The sequence below is a fragment of the Lissotriton vulgaris genome, chromosome 5, assembly GCF_964263255.1.
Source record: "Lissotriton vulgaris chromosome 5, aLisVul1.2, whole genome shotgun sequence".
In the NCBI taxonomy this organism is placed as follows: domain Eukaryota; kingdom Metazoa; phylum Chordata; class Amphibia; order Caudata; family Salamandridae; genus Lissotriton; species Lissotriton vulgaris.
In genome coordinates this window covers 196,466,214-196,486,296 of record NC_141693.1, presented here as the reverse complement: position 1 = coordinate 196,486,296, position 20,083 = coordinate 196,466,214, and the positions used below count along the sequence as shown (strand labels likewise).

At 43.1% G+C, this 20,083-nt stretch overlaps 1 protein-coding gene across 1 annotated transcript in view; it reads right to left on the bottom strand.

Moving 5' to 3' along the window:
• The window catches only part of DPP7 (dipeptidyl peptidase 7), a 1,540,287-nt gene that overhangs the window by 281,625 nt on the left and 1,238,579 nt on the right, over positions 1-20,083 (bottom strand). Inside the window, exon 9 of the mRNA XM_086921148.1 lies at positions 16,286-16,442. Within this exon, the coding sequence (XP_086777274.1) occupies positions 16,286-16,442 (157 nt within the window). The remainder of the gene's footprint in view (positions 1-16,285; positions 16,443-20,083) is intronic.

Here is a 20,083-nt window from a genome sequence, read left to right as displayed (position 1 = left end):
ACTTGCTAGTATCTTTTGATGTTGAGTCACTTTATAATTCGATTCCCCAGAATGAGACCCTGGAAGTAATAGAAGAACTGTTACGGGAGAACATTCTGGACTCCATCACCCCAGTATCCTTAATAATGAATCTGGCCACTCTAGCTATGAAGGAGAATTTCTTTCAATTTGAAGAGACTATTTTCTTACAAACATCTGGGACCAGCATGGGCAGCGTTTTTGCCCCCAGCTTGGCGAATTTATATGTACATAAATTCGAGCAGGACTGGGTGCTAAAATCAACTAACCCCTATTACGCTTCTTTGCGAGTTCGGAAGCGTTATATTGATGACATCCTGGTGGTCTGGCGCGGTACACCAGTGGAATTAATGGCTTTCCACAGGTGGCTGAATGGCCAAAATAACTTTCTACGCTTCACTGTGGAATATGATGAACACTCCCTAGCCTTCTTAGATCTCCTTATCACAGTAACATCTGAAGGGTTGCGATCCGAGCTTTATAGAAAGCCAATGGCTCGTAATTCATTACTGCAATACGATAGTTGCCATCCCAAAACTTTGCGTGACAACTTGCCATTTGGGCAGTTTTTGCGTATTCAACGCAATTGCTCTACTAAGGAGACTTTTCAAATACATGCCAAAACCCTGGAAAAACAACTGTGTCACAGAAAATATCCCAAAAAACTAATACCGCAGTCTATGAAAAGAGCAGCGAATAACAATCGAGAAGCGCTGCAGGAACCGCCCCCCAACCCCCCAAAACGCAAAATCAGCAAATCACTTGTGTGAATACATTCAGTACTAAGTCGAATGCTTTCCAATGCATTGTTAAAAACACTGGAGCATTCTGAACACAGGCACAGATAGCTTACAACAACCACTATTTGCATTTAAACGGGGCACTAGTATTAAAGATCGACTGTTACATACTAGACCGCTCACCAGAATGACACGCCAAGTAGGAACACTGTGGGACATGCCTGCAGTAGAAGGACATCCCCCTTGCGGCAACTGTGCGGCATATCCACAGACTACCCGCTCCACGAGTATAGACATTGGGAGCAGCCGCCCATGGGAACAGAGGCGGTTCACAAATTGTAATAGTAATAACTTAATTTACATGATTATCTGCCCTTGTCATTTGAAGTATGTCGGAATGACGACGAGGTAGATCAAAATCAGGATCTCAGAGCATAAAAGCACCATTAGATGCAAATAGCAGGCTACTCGTCTTACCAACCACTTCCTAGAAGTAGGACACAAACCCACTGACTTTACATGGACTGTGTTGGAGCAACCTCGCATTCCGACACATGTCACAGATATCTCTAAACATCTGTTCAGGCTTGAGCAGAAGTGGGTGTACAAATTCAATTCTGATAAGGAGGGCCTTAATGAGGACATCCCTTGGATGTCGCTATAATGCCCCTTGTTTTCCATACTGGGAACCCGAATGAGTATTCCCCCTGAGCCAATGCATTAGGTGTGTACACTACAAAAATGTCACTAGTATTGTACACCTGTATCGATTGGCCTCTCCTACAAACAGTGAACAGGGGTTGTTTTAGTTGTTAGACACCTTGGGTATGATAACCACTTGCAAAATATTAAATAGCTACTGAATTTGGAATGACCTGGAGTAGCGTAATAATTGTAAAAGATGAGGCTGCTTCATTATGTACCATTATGTTTCTGCACAAACATCATTGCTGCAGAAACATATCTGACTTAGTCACAACGTGATACTCTATACTGAGGAACGATGCCTCATCGGTTCTTTACCATGATCCTCAAGAGTTCAATAACGGTAAAGATCCTTGTAATGGGCCAGGTGGGACTACATTTCCCATGAACATCACGCTTCGTGAGGCGCGTGATGACGTGTCCTCACGCCGCCGTCGCGTAGGTCTGAGCAGGGACTACAACTCCCATGACCCTTTGTTTTTGCCGATGAGTAATGACGCGTCTAGACGTCATTCGGACTACCAAAAGATACAAGAATGGTTGCCGTCACCATCTGGGTACCTCCCCAAACAGCCCAGATGGCCGTGAGGAGTACCGACGGATAGGTGAGTGCGATCAAATGCCCGTTGTGATCTGTTTCTTGCTGCACTTGAAGACACAACAGAACCAATCACATTGTAGTTGCAATCACGGGCGAGCGTCTTCTGCATTACTTATATCTTTGCTTGACAGATGGGCGCACGATCTTTTAAGAAATTGAACTTGAGTAACAACAGTATACGGTTATACACTAAACGGCTGCTAGTAGCAACCTGGGGGCATTTTATATATCGCGATGCCGATCAGGATACACAAAATACTCTGTTTGTTTACTCACAGCCAAAAACCTCGTTTATTGACTGAAAGCACCTGTAGTCCCTAACAAAGCGGTCCTTTTTTCCTGCATTTAAATTTTTTCCTGCATTTTAATTAGTTCCTTTTTAGCCTTACCCTTATACAAAGACAGAGCTTATACGATGTAGCTGTTGCGGGTTTTTTTTCACTTATACTTGTATCTCTCTACAAACAGAGCGGTGCCCCAACAACCTGAGCTGTAGCCAGGTGAGGAGAAGTACGTTCCTCTAACACTAAAGGTGAGCCAGAGGATATCCCATTGGACAGAGATGGGTTATGTTAAACTGACCAATACATGAGCTGCTACGATAAGAACAGCTTATTATTGATAACTTAACCAAATGAATAATGCTATCTCCACCTTTGTGTTTTCTGTGTTGTTTTTTTCCTGACCTGATGCTTCCTGTGTTTGGACATCTCTCCAGTACATAGGAGGATTGGAAAGACGAATCAGGTGATATAATTATCATTTATTATGTTTTTTCACTAAGATATTTCAAGCAGTAGCAAAGTCATAGACGGTCCTGATGAAAGCAGTAGATACCTTTCTGGATCATTAAAACTGCAGAAACATGTCGACCTGAATATTCCAACCAGTAGCTATCTGTTAAAACTACTGATTCTTTGCACTAGGTTTTTATCTATTGGAAGTGGACGGCTATAGAATAAAGTTGTTTTGCGTCCACTCTCTAATTTTAACAGAGCACATTCTTGTCACTTACAACATTTTTTTCATGCACTGCTTTCAGTTACTAGTACATGCCACCTGATAATTGACTGAGTCCTAATGCACACTGGGTTATACACTTCACTGTTAGAACTTTGAGAAGTGGTTACAGCATGGACTCTCCAATTTGTGAAGTGGCTAGATGATGGAAAGGGCGGCACAGAACGTTTAACTGATGGAAACTTTTCACATTGTGAAATATCCTATTGTATTCCATATTTACACAAAGGATGCACACAGTACAGGTCAATGATCAAGCGGTTAACACAGATAGATTTCTTTAGACCCACAGTTATTCATTCGTAGTTATAACTTTTATTTTTAGCCATCGTCTTGGATGGAGCATGGCGCTAACTGTACCAAACATTCCAGACATAACATTGATTTTAACACCAAATGTGATTGTCACGAGGCATTGTTGAATAAACAAAAAAAAAAGTAATTCAGCACCCTGTGCATTGTTTCAGATTTGGCTAAAACAGTTACTTTAAACGCAATATTATTGTACAGCATGCATTAAGTGTATGTATTGTATACAACTTCCATACCGACGACTAACACATTTAACAACTTAATTTATCACACGTCTGTTACTTTATTCAAGCGCCTTTACTCCAACATGAATGTTATCTGCTGTGTATTTTGTCGCAAATAAAGACGCATTTTTTGTCCGATTAATGCAATTAGAGATCAGGTGCTGTGTTACACGTGACAAATATGTGTTATAAACTAACATAGTTAATTGTGGATTGTGTTTGCATAACACACATCTTAGAATTTCCCCTTATGAAACACACTGGACGCTTGTGACTCACACCCATCTCTCGGCGCGCCTTGTGCCTCGGGTGTGTGTTGCAGTTTTATCACATAGTCTGGCCCACCGCCACCATTAACCGTAAGGAGCCATAGGCCGGAAACGGCAGAGGTATGGTCACTAAGCCCTTGGCTTGAAGGTGCACACCCTCTAAAAGAAGACAAGAAATAACCCCCCTTGCAATCGCCCCGCAGACAAGGATTGTGGGGGCAAAGACCGCTACTCGGGTATGGCGCAGAGAGAGGCAAATACCGCACTCGGTCCAACAAGCATGCTGTTAAGGGTACTTCCTCAATAGGGAAAAACAAGTAATAATCGTAAATGTGTAAGCGAGAAATCCTCAAGGCTACACTTCCACCTATCTACTGTTACACACTGCACTTTTTTCTGAGTTGCACGTTTGCACTACAGTGGGGAACAATGGTGGTACAACTGCAACTCGTTTTTTTTTTATCTTTACTGTTTTGCGATATTTACTTCCCAAATAATGCACTTGTATCCCCAAACTAATTCTTCGACACAATACAATGGATCTAACCTGCGGTCAACTTTCTGCAACAAACTACCCCACCACATCCACCACCACTTCCACCACCACATCCACCATCACCACCATCACCACCACCACCACATCCACCAACACTGCCACATCCACCACCACCACCACCACATCCACCACCACTTCCACCACATCCACATCCACCACCACCACCACCACATCCACCACCACCATCACCACATCCACCAGATCCACCACCACCACATCCACCACATCTGTATGTGTGTGTGTAGGTGCAAATGCAATAGGTCTCGCATTTGCGAGAGATTAAGCTATTGGCATTTGCAATGCCATTTATTTATCTGTTTTCAAAACCAACACATAAATTAAAAAAATTGTCATTTACAATGCCAATAGCTCTAACTTTTGCAAAGGCGAGACCGTTGCATTGTAAATGCTTGATTTTTCATTGATTCTGGCTTCAACTGCATGTATTTGTTATTTTATGTTCTTTCTTCTGCAATCCACTGGGTCATTATACTCATCGTCCCACGGTAAACCCCTCCAAGAGAGACTTTTTATTCCCCTTTCTTTTCCTATTTTTATCCTGCTAACATTTTGCTCCAATCCTATTTCTTTCACTGCACAAAAATGTATTTTAAAAACCTCATACTCCGTCTTGCTCTGTAAACCTACGCTTCCTACAACTGTTCTTAAATTCCTTATATCGTTGGGATCAAAGAGGTCACAGGTTTGTTCGGTAATACAGTGGATGCAGCCTTCTCCTGCTTTCTGCTTCTGTGGAACTCCTATAGATTGTCACGAGGCAGGACGTGAGACAATCTGCTGTACCATTGGTCATTTTATACACTTGCAGCAGCCAGTCTCTCAAAAATTACACTTTGGGCCTGCTGGACCTGCAGCGAAGAGAAAATCTGTGGCTCAGACAAATCGTAGGGAGTTCTGAGCTCCTCAGCATGGTGGTCCCGGACCAGCACCAATACGTTTTTAAAATATCCGCTCAGGGAGGAGACAATTAAGGACTGAGTTTGTGAACATCCCCATAGTTTCAGGAGAATTGTTTATATTCATAAGGCTCTGTCTGCCCTGCTGGGCACAGGCTGGTACCATGCAGAAAAGTGTCATCCAAGGTAGTGTGAATGTTACCGGTGTCATCCAAGGTAGTGTGAATGTTACTGTTCCATACAGAGTGACCCTTGGTTTGCCAATTTGTCTGTTAAGAAGAATTGGTAAATTTTCCTTAATAATGTGGGGTTTCCATAGTATGTTTCAAAACTGTAATAATATCATGAACTTGTCGGTATATTCTTGTCACAGTGTGCAAGTGCTATTTTACATTTTTTGCCTTTTTCTGATGATGTTGCAAGTAACGTCATCATGAAGAAAGTTTCAGTCCTTACATAATCGCATAGCTCAGTAACTTAAGCACCAGCTGCCTTGTGTGTTAAATGCAAGGGCTTACTCTGCCATTAATTCTCTTACAGTAAAAAATGTGGAAGTTACTGAAGCCTGAGTGCGGAGATCTTCTGCTAGACTTGTGTGACAGCGAATTAAAACTTTTTGCTGCTTTACATCCAAAGAAACTAGCCATTCAGCTCAAAGCCATGAAAGTCGCCACAAAATTCTAGTTACCAGTATAGTTTCTTTGATCCAGTCACTGGCAGCTTATATTTTAGACGTCTCTATGAAACACTGAGGTATAAACTCCATCACTACAGTTATTAGCTCCAAAACTAAACAAAAAAATAATAACTCTGGATTCTTCCCATCTGTTCCTCCACTGTCCCTTTCAATCCGGGAAGTGGACTAGAATGTCCACCACTCAGATTGGTTTCATGTTTCACTATGCTGGTTCACCGCTGGTCCTTTATAGCTTCCGGAGTGGCGTGCTACACGCCTAGGGGGCGCTTTGGCGCCACATCAAGGGTAGCAAGCGCTATTTAAATGCAAACCTTTTCCCCTGTTCTATCCCTCCACTATCCTTCTCAATCCAGATAACTGACTACCATATCCACTGCTCAAATTACTTTCATATCTTCACTATAATAATTCACCACTAATCCTCTATGGTTTCTGGAGTAGCATTCTACTCGCCGAAAAAGCGCATCTACGCCTTGTCTGGGGTAGTAAGCATTATATAAATGCAATTACAATACAATACAATACAATACATCCAGATTGTGTTAAGCCAACTCCTGTACAATATCCTCTTCTAATTTCTTGGCAGCTTCTCAATCTGCCACTGAGACTTGTTCAAGCTGTTGTTACTAGTGTGTAAATCTCTTTGTAGTTTCGCACTTGTCTGTTATGCCTCTTGAGTTGCTCTGTGTATTGTTGCTGATAGCTGTGCTGCTGGTCTCCACAGGGCCCTATTTTCACTATTATCTTTGTCATAGTGTTCAAATTGTTAATCTTATCTTACTCCCTTTACAAAGTATTCCTGGAATCTTTCCCTCAAACCCCCACTAAACTACCAATTCCATTACACACCACATACATCCACTCCACTCCAAAACACATAAGTAAAAAACATTCACATTTACAATGCCAATAGCTGTAACTTTTGCAAACGCAAGACCTATTGCAGTGCCAATGCTTGTAGTGATTTGGTATAAATCAATTCACTAGATTTAAAAAAATTAAGTTGTGTATTTGGCCCTCTTTGTATGGTCACCCTCAAACATTATGCCTTTACCCCTCCTATTTATGCTGAATTCATTTTTGTTGGTCTTAAGACTCGAGCACTGGTTAGCTGTGGAAAGGTGCACAAATTGGTAGTGCTTACTCCCTAAAACATGGTAACACTGGCATACATTGATTGGCATATTTAATGTAGTTACTAGTCCTTAGTAAAGTGGTATACAATATACCCAGGGCCTGCAAATTAAATGCTAATACTGGGCCTGCAACAATTATTGTGTCAACCACTTGCAATGCCCCTTAAAACATGTCCCAGGTGAGCTATTGCAGCATGAATGCAGTTTCAAACTTGACAAACCTTAAACTCCCCTTTTATTACATATTGGCCACCCCTAAGATTGGACATGCACTTTTTACATGTCTTGGTAGCAAAAAACTCCTAAATTTATCGTTCACCACTGCAAGGCCTACCTCTCCCGTAGGAAACATTAGGTTGCCTTATTACATTTTATAAGTGCTAACTTGTGATTGAGAACAGATAAATATTTCATGTTTGATGTCTGAGAAACCAATTTAAAACCCCCTTTAATAGTAAAGTCGTATTTTACGTTACAATTTTTAAAATGCCACCTTTAGAAAGTTGGCATTTTCCTGCCCTATTTGGCACTTGCAGGCTGTTTCTGGGTCATATGGCCGAGTGTAGTTGGCAGCTGGAATCTGTGTTTTCTTCCCTGACAGCCATACAATACAGGGATTAGGTTTGCCTGGATGTAGCATCACTGACAAGATGGGGGGAGGTAGGAGCTGGCACTGCCCCATTTCCAGCTTGCAAATCAATAGGCTGTTCCCTGCTTTCACAGAAAGGACTTATCACTGCATTGTACATGCAGCCAGCTTGGAGCCAGAGAAAGGAACCAGGAAACTTTAAATACCTCAAAGGGAATTCTCTAGAAACTTCTCCTACTTCAAAGAAGGCACCAGGTATAAAAATAGGACCCTTAGACCCACCCTCCAGTTTACTTTCTGGACCTGTGGAAGGGCTCTCAGCGGACTACCTATGCCAGCTGAGGACGGCTCTGCTGTGCCTAGAAGGACTACGCTGCTGTCTGAAGCCTGCCTTGAACCCTCAGGGGGTTGTCCTACTGCTTTGGCTCTGTTCTTCTTCTTGAATCAAGGACTACTAGACTGACTCCAAGGGCTAGTTGGCTGGCCGCATGATCAAAGTCTATGGAACAGAAAAGGCTCTAACCATCTTGAACTCGCACCTGGACCGAGCATGAGTGAGTCATAGCCCCTAAAATTGTGCCTTCCTTTCCTGGACACTTGATGGTGGTGTTACATGGGTCCAGATAGCCATAATCCAAAACTTGGGACTTTTAGGCTACAAACTGCTCTAAGAACCAAGAGGAGACCGGACCAACCTGCTCATCTATCAGTCTAAAGAGCATTGCTTGTAGGTTTGACTTTGCAGCACTTCCCACTACTTTCTTCTCCACAGCATTAAATCCTGTTCATTGGTCCTTCGCAGACGGGGTATCCAGCTTTGTTGACCTCTTGTCGGCTACAGCCTCCACTGTTGTCCCACTGGAGATTTTTTACTTCCAAAAAAGAGACTCAATATGAACGTCATAGAAATCTTCACTGCAACTTTGTCCAGCGGATCCTCAGTGACTTCTCCCTTTCGGACACCACTTGTAGCTTTGCCAAATGTCCAAAGGTAAGCGCTGACCAGGCCCAATCACTTCATATAGCGGACTTGCACTCCATCGCGGTCAGCCATATATATTTTTTTAACTTTGACTTGGTCTTGTGAGACTAGATTTTCGTGGTTGGCGCTTTGATCTTTTAGGTGCTAGAACTACAGTTCTTTTGATTGGATTTTGTCGTTTTGGTGTCATATAATCTATTAAAATCAACTCTATTTTTCTAAATTATTGTGAAAAGTCTTGTGTTGTGTTTTTGCTTTATTACTAACTAGCAGCCCGTCCCGACGTTGTCCGGGTATGAATTGCTGCCGGCCAGTAGTAGATTGTTTTGTAGGATTTCGTTTTGATAGCATTTCTTATCTGTGACAGGCCTGTGAAACGCTCCGATTCACAGTGCACTGCTGATGCACTTAAGAGTGCGCGTTCAGTAGTGTGTGAACTCGAGTTTCCCTACTTTATTTTTCCTTGCAATATTATATTGCGCGAACTCGACAACATGGCATGAGCACAATTTACATTACAGAAGAACACATTAATTTGTGGTAGGCACGCGGAGACAAAGCGATTTGCCTGGAATCACAGGATGTTGAGCTGATACCGAGATTCGAACGTAGCTCCCCAGCTCTAAAGTTCACAATTCTAGAACTTATGACAGGAGGTGTGTCTAAAAGTGTATGTCGGTGCTGGCCATCAATGAGAGAGACCTGTGCATTTTTCAAATCGGTGGTGAAAAAATATGAGTATGTTGCTGGAGATGTAATGTAATGTAATGTATGTGTCTTGTAAAGTGCACTGCTGCCCTGAGGCGTCGTGGCGCTGTAGACCGCTGGGGAACCCGTCCTGGCCATCCCTGTGAGATGGTCCCTACTGGGTATCTCCAAGGTGAAACCAGGCATCCCCGGCGAATGTGGGGGGCCGTTGTAGAGATGAGGCAAGCTAATGTCCAGAGTTGCCGAGTGTGTTCCCTGGTTAGAGTAGGCACGAGGCGAGAATTATCGAGTCCGCTGACCCTGGTCCACGACCCTGCCGCGTCGGGAATTGAACCGTGGTCCCGGGTCGTTCTCTGCTTCCGGGTCTGCCGCCTCTAACCAGTGAGCACACCACTCCCAGATGTGGGCCGCCGAGCCACCAATGTACTTACCGGGGGAGGGTAAACACCCATTATTCCACAACTATCTTTCCGCATACTATCACTCCTCATACTTTCATTACGAAAGTACCATGACTCCGCAATGCCATTATAACGCATGGCATTACATTTTAAATGCTTTTACCACGCATACATTTACATTGAAATTCGTTGTCAATGCATGGATGGTAAAAACATGTTTTTTTAATGTTTGGATAAGGTAAGTATGGGTATAGGGGTATATGTTTTGGGGTGCTGAGGTATATGTTTTGGGGTGTTTGGGTATTTTAAGGGTTCAGATATAGTTTTGGGTTATGGGGTACCGGGGTAGTTTTAGTGTTTAGGGATAGGTATGTGTTTTGGGGTACAGGGGTATTTTTAGGGTTCAGGGCTAGGTTTGGGGTATAGGGGTATTTTTAGGGTTCAGGGGTAGGTTTGGGTTTTGGGGTACAGGGATATTTTAAGCATTCAGGGCTAGATTTGGGTTTTGGGGTACAGGGGTGTTTTTTAGGTTTCAGGGCTAGGTTTGGGTTTTGGGGTACAGGGGTATTTTAGGGTTCAGGGGTAGGTTTGGGTTTTGGGGTACAGGGGTATTTTTAGGGGTTCAGGGCTAGGTTTGGGTTTTGGGGTACAGGGGTATTTTTAGGGTTCAGGGCTAGGTTTGGGTTTTTGGGTACAGGGGTATTTTTAGGATTTAGGGCTAGGTTTGGGTTTTGGGGTACAGGGTATATTTATAGGGTTAAGATGGGTTAGTGTTTAAGGGTGTTGTGGTATTTTAAGGAGTAAGGGTGGGTTATGATTATGGGGTGCAGGGGTATTTAAAGGGAGCAGGGTGAACACCCGGAGCTGGAATGTACAGAACCTGGGAAGAAAAAACAATGAAATATTGAGCACAATGCTCGCTTTTTTTCCGTAATCCCGTGCTCCGAACACGCCCACAGCACACGATATGAGACATGGCATGAAGGGTGGAACGTACCACACGCCCCAGCATTTGTCATGCCCCCAGCACACGCCCACAGCACAATGCAGACACGCCCACAAGGGACTACTTTGCTGGCATGGTTCTTTTACCTTTTAAATGTCTGGGAGTCTGCATAGCCTATGTCCTTCTGCTGTAACTGGCCTTTCCAACGCTGTATTGGGTGTTGTGATTGGTGCTGTGGTTCCTGAGATTACCCGCCTCAAAGGTTTGGGCTCTCTCTTTATTATATTAGTATATAGTATAGATTGTGTGCCGACAGGCACTGTGGCTGCTGCTTGAGCAGGGTTAACATAAGGTTTTAAATAGTATAGACTATTAGGTGACTATGTCGGTGATAACATTAACGCTTTGAACTAAAAAACAAAACCACAGAAATGTACTAGTTATAGTTAGCAGCGCTAACAATAACTTCACCCACCACCATGCACTGCTTATGACCTCACATACATCACTCATGACATCATTGATGACATCATCCAATGAGTGTGATAGTTTACATAGTGGTGGATAACTCCCATATTACTTTTCTACGTAATTCAGTAGAGTTTGGGTCCAGGTAATGGGTGTAAGTGTTTACAAAATGTATATGCTCTTAATGCCTATGGCTGTGTAGTAGTATGGAACACATTTTAAATGTTTTCATTTCATTGGGGCTGGGTCCAAGGGACCCCATGCCTTGGTGCCTGGCACCAACACTGTCCGTCTCCCCAGGCTGAATTCGGCTCTTGGGACCTCATTACCAGGGCTCGATATAATTCTGAAGAGAAGGGAGGCACACAGCTCCAGCCTTCATGCCTATTTCGGCCCCACGGACCCGGCATCATTTTGAAGGAGAGGCGGGCATGCAGCCCACCTCCCAGGGACTCACATCCTCGGGCCCACCACCTTAAATGTGGGTTCCTACCCAGGGCACCCACCACACTATTGGTAGGGATCGTGTGGCAAGCCTCAAGGCCCTCACAACCCCAGCAGGCTCCTCACATTCAAAGGGAGCCAGGTTTGCTTCAGTCGCAAGGGAGAAGCTAATAACGCTGATGTCTCTGGGCAGAGCAATTTAAAGAAACAAGTGTAAAGTCCGCTCCCAGAGGGCGGGAGCATTTTTAAGCTCCGGCCCGCTGGGAGCAGACCTGGTGTTTGCTCTTGCTTGGCAGGATATGTAAAAATGCTTCCGCCAAGCAACAGCAAACAGGTTTCCGAAACTGCTTACTCCCGGGGGGTGGGCACCCCAAGACATAACCATTAAGCTGGCCTGTGGAATGGGGTCCCCAGGGCCAATAATGGATCAGGAAGAGGGACCCTCACACCCTTGAAGGAACCTTCCCCGGTGATGGGCTCCTTGAGGCCTTTTCAAGCCCCCACCCCATAATATGCATTTTCGGCCCGGGGTTGGGCTCCCTCTTCAGGCTTAGGGAGGAGCCCCCCCCCCCCCCACTCCCCCCCCCGAAAAAATGTATGTCAGACCCAGGGAGGGTTCCCTAGAACCTCTAGAGGCACGGAGAGGGGCCTCAGGTTCGGCTCTCCGGGGCCTCTAATGGCTCAGGGAGGAGGACCAGACAGCCCACCTCCTCTTTCAAAACACAGCCCCAGGGGTAGGCTCCGCAGTGAATATATTGCCCAACCGCCATTCTGTTTTTCGGATCTAGTGAGATTCTTGTGGGATTGTGGCATTTTTTGGGCCCGGGAGGGGCTCCTTTGAGGTGCCCATGGGACCTAGGGGGTCAGGGTCCGCTTACTTTTTTATTTATTTTTACAACTTCAGGACAGGGGACTAAGTCCCAGAGTCCTGTAATGGCTGCTAGCAACATTTTAGTCATGTTGTTGGCAGTCTATCAGAGATAAACCAAGAGAAACAAGCACCCTGGGCCAATCAGAACATTCTCTTTTTAAATTTGAACTCCCACAAGCATCTCGGAACCTCTTGCGGGCCCAACTGCCAAATTACACAATTATTTTTTGCCCTTAAGTTCCCAAAACCTACTGAACGGATTTAAACCTAATCACAAAAATGAAAATTTGCAGACCAAGATCTAGCTTCCTGCCAAGTTTGGTATAGTTCCTTTCAGCAGTTTTTGCTATAACCTGTCCTAAGGAAGTCTATGGAAAATTCATGGGGCTTTTAAGTTTTGTGATCCCCCCTTTTGTTTGGTCCTTGTTACAGGGATCAACCCAAAACTTCCCAGGAAGGGGGTTGAGGTCGATGAATGTTTTTTCTTTTTAACGCTGTAGTGAAGATTCATCAAATGAGGCCACCGTTATTAGCAAACCAAAAAACACTCAGTCTAAGGCAAAGCAGACCTAACTATAACTACCTAGTGGTGACCGCCATTAGGATATATATACATCGATGGTCCGTATCCTCACAAGGAAAAGCTCTCACATGGGTAAGTTCATCAGTTTATTCAACAGACTTGTGCGAGCACAGACGCGTTTTGGCTGTCGGCTTCCTCAATGTTCCTTCATTGAGGAAGGCGACAGCCGAAATGCATCTGTACTCGCAGGAGTTTGTTGAATAAACTGATGAACCTACCCCGTGAGTTCTTTACTTTGTGAGGATATGGAGCATTGATTTCTGAGTGGGTACACTCTGTGACATTCAGCACCCGTCTGCGAGTGTGCAAGCAAAGGTGACAGGAGAAATATATATATATAACACCTCGCTGCCACTCCACCTCCAAGGAAAACGAGCGCGGACCCAAAGTAAGTGCAATTATAATTGTATTACCAAAGATAGTCTGCCATATAGGCGGGACTCATCTATTTAATGTAGATGTAAAACATTGCGCTTGCTGTTGCCTGAATCCAGTTGCCTGTGAACAAGGATGAGGTACGACCAAAACGTGTCAGGCCTTGTACTCGTGGAAAGTGTCATGAAACTGACTAGTTGTAACATTCAATAAAAGAGGAGGAAAAAAACCCTGTGTGTGGCATCTCCATTGAGGGCAACCTTGTTGATGGATATGGATATGTTATATATTATTTTTTTTTATCTTCGTCCTGCTGGACCGCTATGATTTCTGATATTGAACAATGCTATATGATCTATGAAAAATCAAGTGTGTGCTAGACAAAGATTTTAAAAGCACAAAATCATATCAAGATCTTTCAAACAAGCATGTCATAATGTATGGATCTTTCTGTGTTTAAGGTTTACCGGCTATAGACTAATAGTGTAATATATCCAAGAGAAATGCTATGTACACTCTTCTGTGGGATCTATGTCTTTCAATAAAAAGTGTTTTTATTAATGAGCTGAATGGGTAAGTTGTGTGAGATTTGTGAGTTCGGGCAGTTAGTAAAATAGTGGATTGATTTTTTGTAATCAATTGGCTGGATAACAGTAATGTATTTAAATATTGTAAAATGTCCTATACAAAATAATTGTGTTCGTTTAGAACACACTTGATGTGTTACTTTCTTATAGATCATCTGACACTGTCTAGTATTAGAAGCCACAAAGGTCGAGCAGGATTTGCTTTTGTATTATAGTTACTAAACCTCTTCCACAACCTAAAGGTACAATTTGTGTGTAATCTTTTGTTTATTACTGATAGCACCAGCATAGATATAATTGTTAAAGATTTAACAGTCTACACATTTTTAACGACTGGTTATACCTCTTTATTTTTCTGCATGCTATGCTGCTAACTTTGTTGAAAATTATTAGGCCAAATAAATATAAATAAGGCCAGTTATTTACAAATATATATATGTTTCTATTATTATTGAAAACAAATATTTCGAATTCAATATTTATGTTTCTATTTTGCACTTTTTAGGTTAGTGCTCATGCCGAGAAGATCATCCACTGCAAAGAGTGTGTTTTTTCAGAATTGCAGCAACAACATCTGGAAGCTCTGGGAAGAACTCCACTAATTGAAAAGTCACCACAGTGCATCAGCCAAGGAGATCCACCCAGCACAAGAAGGTGAAGCACTCTATGAACGCCACACTATTCATCTTCAAATTCTATTTAAAATTTCAAAAACATTTATACTTTCATTTTTGATTGAGGTCTCCGGGGGTGGGAGGGGTACAGAATGTAGGGTGGGGGAGGGGACTAGTAGGGTTAGATATATTGACCATGTTCGCAGTTAAACCTGTTAAATATGAGTAAACAACTGTGCGTGTTGAGCAACCAAGACTTGTTAAAAGCACCAAAGCGACCTGACACTCAATTCAGAGATGTTTCGATCATCAGCAACTAATTTTGTAACAATGCAAAAAAGAAGTTACAAAAAACACTAATTTTCAAAATAACAAAGAGTGGTATATGTCCATTTGCTGTATCCCCTCCATCATGCTATATTTAAATATTACATAAAGTTTCTTTGAACAAGGCTACGAACTACTATGTTTTCACAATCTCTTTTGTCATCATCCCAGATGCCCCCAACTCCCTCCCCTCACACCTTGAAGTAACTAGGCCATCGGAAAAGCTGTTGGAGGATTCTCAAAATTCAGAGAAAGATAATAAATTGTTTTTATTTTAATAATAGAGAAATATGCTTGTTTATATGGAAATTTTTTTAAACTGACAAAAGCGAATTTCCTTTAGTAAATTTCGAATCCGAAATGCACATTTGTGATGCATTATGGTACTTGTAGTGTAATAGCCTAAAACATGATATGTATATTTTTCAACTGATTAGAATTGATGAATAATGATTGTGTCATATATAATAATTGCCAAAAAGGACACAATCATGATGATATAACATTATAGGAGAATGTAGAGCTCTAGAGGTGATTTCCCTCTCACAATACAGTTATTAGAATCCATTTCCGAACAATAAATGTTTTATGGTCCTTTAAAAAATGTTAAAAAGTCTCAGATTTTAAATATGGCATTACATTTATGTATTAAAGAAATTGTAAGAACATTTCTTTTTAAAATAACAATATAAGTTTTAACACTAGTTTTGTAGTGGACTTACATTAGAATTTGTACTGCAGTAGCTTTGTTGTCCAGAGTTTCTGCTACAAGCGTTCCCAGAGCTCTGAGCAACAGAGACATATTGATTGTGGAGTAAAAATATGGAGGATATTTGTACTTTATCTCTCTATAACAGATGTGGAGCATTTACCACCATGGATCAGACAGCAGATGTCAAGCTCTTAATAATGCAAACAGAGTATTGGATTCTCAGCAAACAGACTGAATCTGTCAGCTGTAATACCTTCAACCAATGTCTTGGAAGGTGGAGGAGTAGGCAGATGGATGGTGCATCGTCATTAAGTATGCTGTCAAACTCTAGAGGATGGTATTTTTTAGCAGAGGATGTATGAATTGCTAATTTTCTATGGTCCACTCATCCCCTACACTGTAAATAAAGGCCATTAGCTTTTAAATATTTAATGAGTCAAAGAGAAAGTAAGATAGAGGAAAATAATCAAAATATGTGATTACCACTGCCCCAGAATTCAATCTGCAGCCATTCTCTTCTTGGACGGACATGCCATTTACTGAAACAGTATTGTTCTCTCACAGTTTCAGAAAAACGGATCTCAGGGAACATATCAGTCACGTTGTTGCTTCCAAATGTCAGTGTCATCTCTGTACAGGACTAAAGAAAAAGAAAAGAAGAAAACTTGTTACTTCCCGGTAGTGTTAGTCAATTAATAAAGGGAATTTAATTTCAGATTGAAAACCAGTAAAATAAAGTTAAATACACCATGGAGGTTATAAATAATGCATCTTTCTACTTATCATCTCCCTCTATGCCACCTCTAAATAACCAATCTTCCTAGGCGACAGAGAACATTCCTTACATCAGGTTTTCTGTTATTTAATATAAAAACAATCATACAATAGTATTATATGATGACCAACGACTTCGCAGTTGTTTAGCCACATATGAACCATTATTTCAAAATGTGTAACTCCTGTGACTTGTTACCCTGCTTCTAAAATAGGACCCTTTTGCTTAGGAGTAAGGATATGATATATATAAGGACTATCACAATATGGCCCACGATTATATATTACTATGCTTATGTTATTAGCTACTATTACTTACAAGAGTATGCCTGTATCATATATACACAAAAATATTTTGTTCGTTAGTAATAAAAATAAAAGGTTTACCCTTTATTCCTATATGACATCCTCAACAAATTCACAAGGCTACTAGTATCCATGGAGCAGCACCTTTAAAGACCTGAAAGGTTAACCACAAACTAGTTGTGAACTGCATGAGCTAAAGACCTTGGGGTTGGTTCACGTAAGATATGTCAGAAAATGGGTTCTGACATATTTAAAACCCTGATATTTTTGCTTTTAGACTGCCCAGCATATGGATTTTTTAATGTGAGTGAGTTTTATTGAATGTGGTGTCATTCCTTTCAGCAGTTTGTGCCATAACCAGTCTTAAAGAAGTCTGTGGAAAATGCATGGGGATTTAATGCTTTTTCCTTGGCCCTCGCTTGATGGATCACTCCCAAAACTTTCCAGAAAGGAGCTGAAGTGGATGAACTTTTTTTCTTTTTTAAGTTTCGTGAAGATTCATCAAATGGGACCTGTAGGAGGCTAAAGACACACAGTTGATGGACGGAATGCAGAACAAATCAAAACATCTGGGTTAAATCCATCATTCTTTTGCTCACCATGCCACCCCAGTTTAGACCTGGCCATATGCAAATCAGTCTTGACCCTGTGCCTCATGGGAACAGTCCAACCTGAACTGCCAAACCATGTCCTCCCTGGACCGGAAACAAGCATCCTAGGAACGGTTTCGCGGTTTCACCCTTCATCACCAGGATAGCTTGAATCCAAGGTCACAGTGAGCCCGGGACCTGCGACTGGGCAGTAAGAGGCTGCCTTAGTATATGGTGCTCACTTATGTAAGTGTAGCACCCTGCACTAATCTACACAACCCTTATGGGGATTTTAGTGGTTTAAGACAACCTTAGAAAACTCTCTAAGTGGTAGCTGTGGAGAGCAGCCGTCAGCCTTAGCCCAGACGTAGGGTAAAGCAGCTTGTTTTACCAGTACTTGATGTTATGGCGTAGGTTAAGTGAAAAAGAACCACATAGTGTAGTTATAAAAATATGTATTTATTAAAAACACTCACTAACACGTTGCAAAATCTCCTACCCGGAGATATAACTACAATACACACAATACTTTGATCACAGAACACGTAAGTAGCACAAATACAAAGTGGTCTCAAGTGGGAGACCAAACCATATACTGAAATAGTGGAATGCGAATCTTGACCTAATTCGAGACTGGCCCAGAAGAATTATAAGAGACGGGGACTCACGGAGGTCGAGTGCAGAGTGGGAACATGACAGTGTGCTCAATACAAGTCAACGGATAAGTCTCGGTTGCAGTTTTAAAGAAAAAGGACCCTTCCCAGCAGACCCTGAAGAAACCTTGTGGAAGGTGGAAGGTTTGAGTCAACCAACTCGTGGATACTCCAGGAACCAGGAAACCTACACCAGGGAAGCTGGGTGCGAAGTGAGGTAGAAAGGGCCATATACCACAATGGAGGACTTCAGTGAAGATGCAGCTGGCGAAGAAGGCGAAAGAGTGTGGTGGAACCTAAAGGTGGATTCAAGATGAGAGATACCCATAAGCAGACGGGACAGAGTCTCTGCCACTCAGGAGTGACCAAAAGGCATGGAAGATGAACGCCCAACGATGTTGGAGATGCTGGAGAGTTGACGGTGCCCTTGAAGTTGAAGCTGTGCGGGCCAGGTGATGATGTGGAAGACCAGGAGCCGCTCACGAGCTGTCGAATGTCAAGAGCGAAAGGGTCAGTGTCCAGCAGGGACACCAACAAGCCTGGGCAACGGCAACCAATGTAGTAGTAGAAAAAAGGGCAGTGTCCGGACCAGTAAGGTCCAAGTGACTCACCTCGAGCAGGTAAGTCACAGCGGGCACCAAGCAAGCAAGTGAGCCTACTGGAGCCAAAGAAGATCTCAAGGGGACCCACGGGCCGAAGGCATAGGAGTCGCAAGAGGACCTCGAGTAGCTCACCAAAGGATGAGGCCCACGGTGCAGAGGATGTGTGCTGCCAAAGATCTTGGCTGCTGGAGTTTCTTGGAGCTGAATATCTCTGGCGAAGAGTCAACAAGCCTTGGCAATGGCAAGTAGACGCGGTACACAGGGGTACTGCTCCAGCAGGTCCAACGAGGGATCCTGGCTTCAAACTTGCTGTGAAGAAAGTGCAGGCCTTGAGGGAGTTGCAGAACCACCACCTAGGTTGATGAACCTTTTGGAGTCTGGAGGAGCTCAAGAACAGCAGACTAGTTAGCTTAGTTGCAGTGCCTGCAGAAGCAAGGGAGTGACTCCTTCACTCCAAGGGAGATTCCTTAGGGTGTCTTGGATGTCCACAGGCCTTGTGAAAAACCTGTATGGAGCACAGGCACAGACGTTGGAGAAGACTGGCAGGACGACCACCAGGAGCAGCAGGAGTCCTTCCAGTTGCAGTCTCCATTCCCAAAGCGAGGTCCAACGAAGTCCAAAGTGCCCAGACGTTTATAGTTGAAGTGGTTTGTATCTGAATCTTGTCCCACAACGAATCTAGGGACCCACCCACAGGTAAGCCCTTAAGTACCCTGATGAAAGGGTTGGGACAATTCAGGGGTCCTTCCCAGAGGAGGGGCAGGACAGTGGGGATGATACTCCCATGTCCTTTGTCCAGTTTCACGCGAGAGCGGGAGCCAACGGCTCCCTGAACTGGTTTCAACAGGAGAATGCAAGAAGGGCATTAAATGTGGCCTTCAAAGCAGTCTAGTGGTGCTGGCAAGCGCCCCCACCCTGTCCCAATACACAGAGTCTTGTCTGGGAGGTGGTCACATCTCCCTGTGACAGGAATCCTATTGTCCAGCCTTCCTCTGCTTAAGCTTGGCTCAGCAGTAAGAGGGCAGAATCGTGTCTCTGGTCGGCAGCAGCTATAATTTTCTGTCCATGTTTAGAAGACTGGTACCAGGAGCACTGAGGACCTCCGGGAGGAGCTTTGCAGTGCATGCAATCATACCACCAACATCGTTTATAGTGTTGGTGTTAGGGTATGATTCCAACATGTTTGATACAAAACACAACAGCCAGTTTAGTGATAGCCATCGTGTAATGATGCATGGTCACTATGTATCGTAATGGCTGATGCACTTACAACCCGGGAGAATAGATTCCATGGGATTTAGGGGTGTCCTGCTCATACAGAGGCACCCTCACACTTATAACAAAGCACTCTGCCTT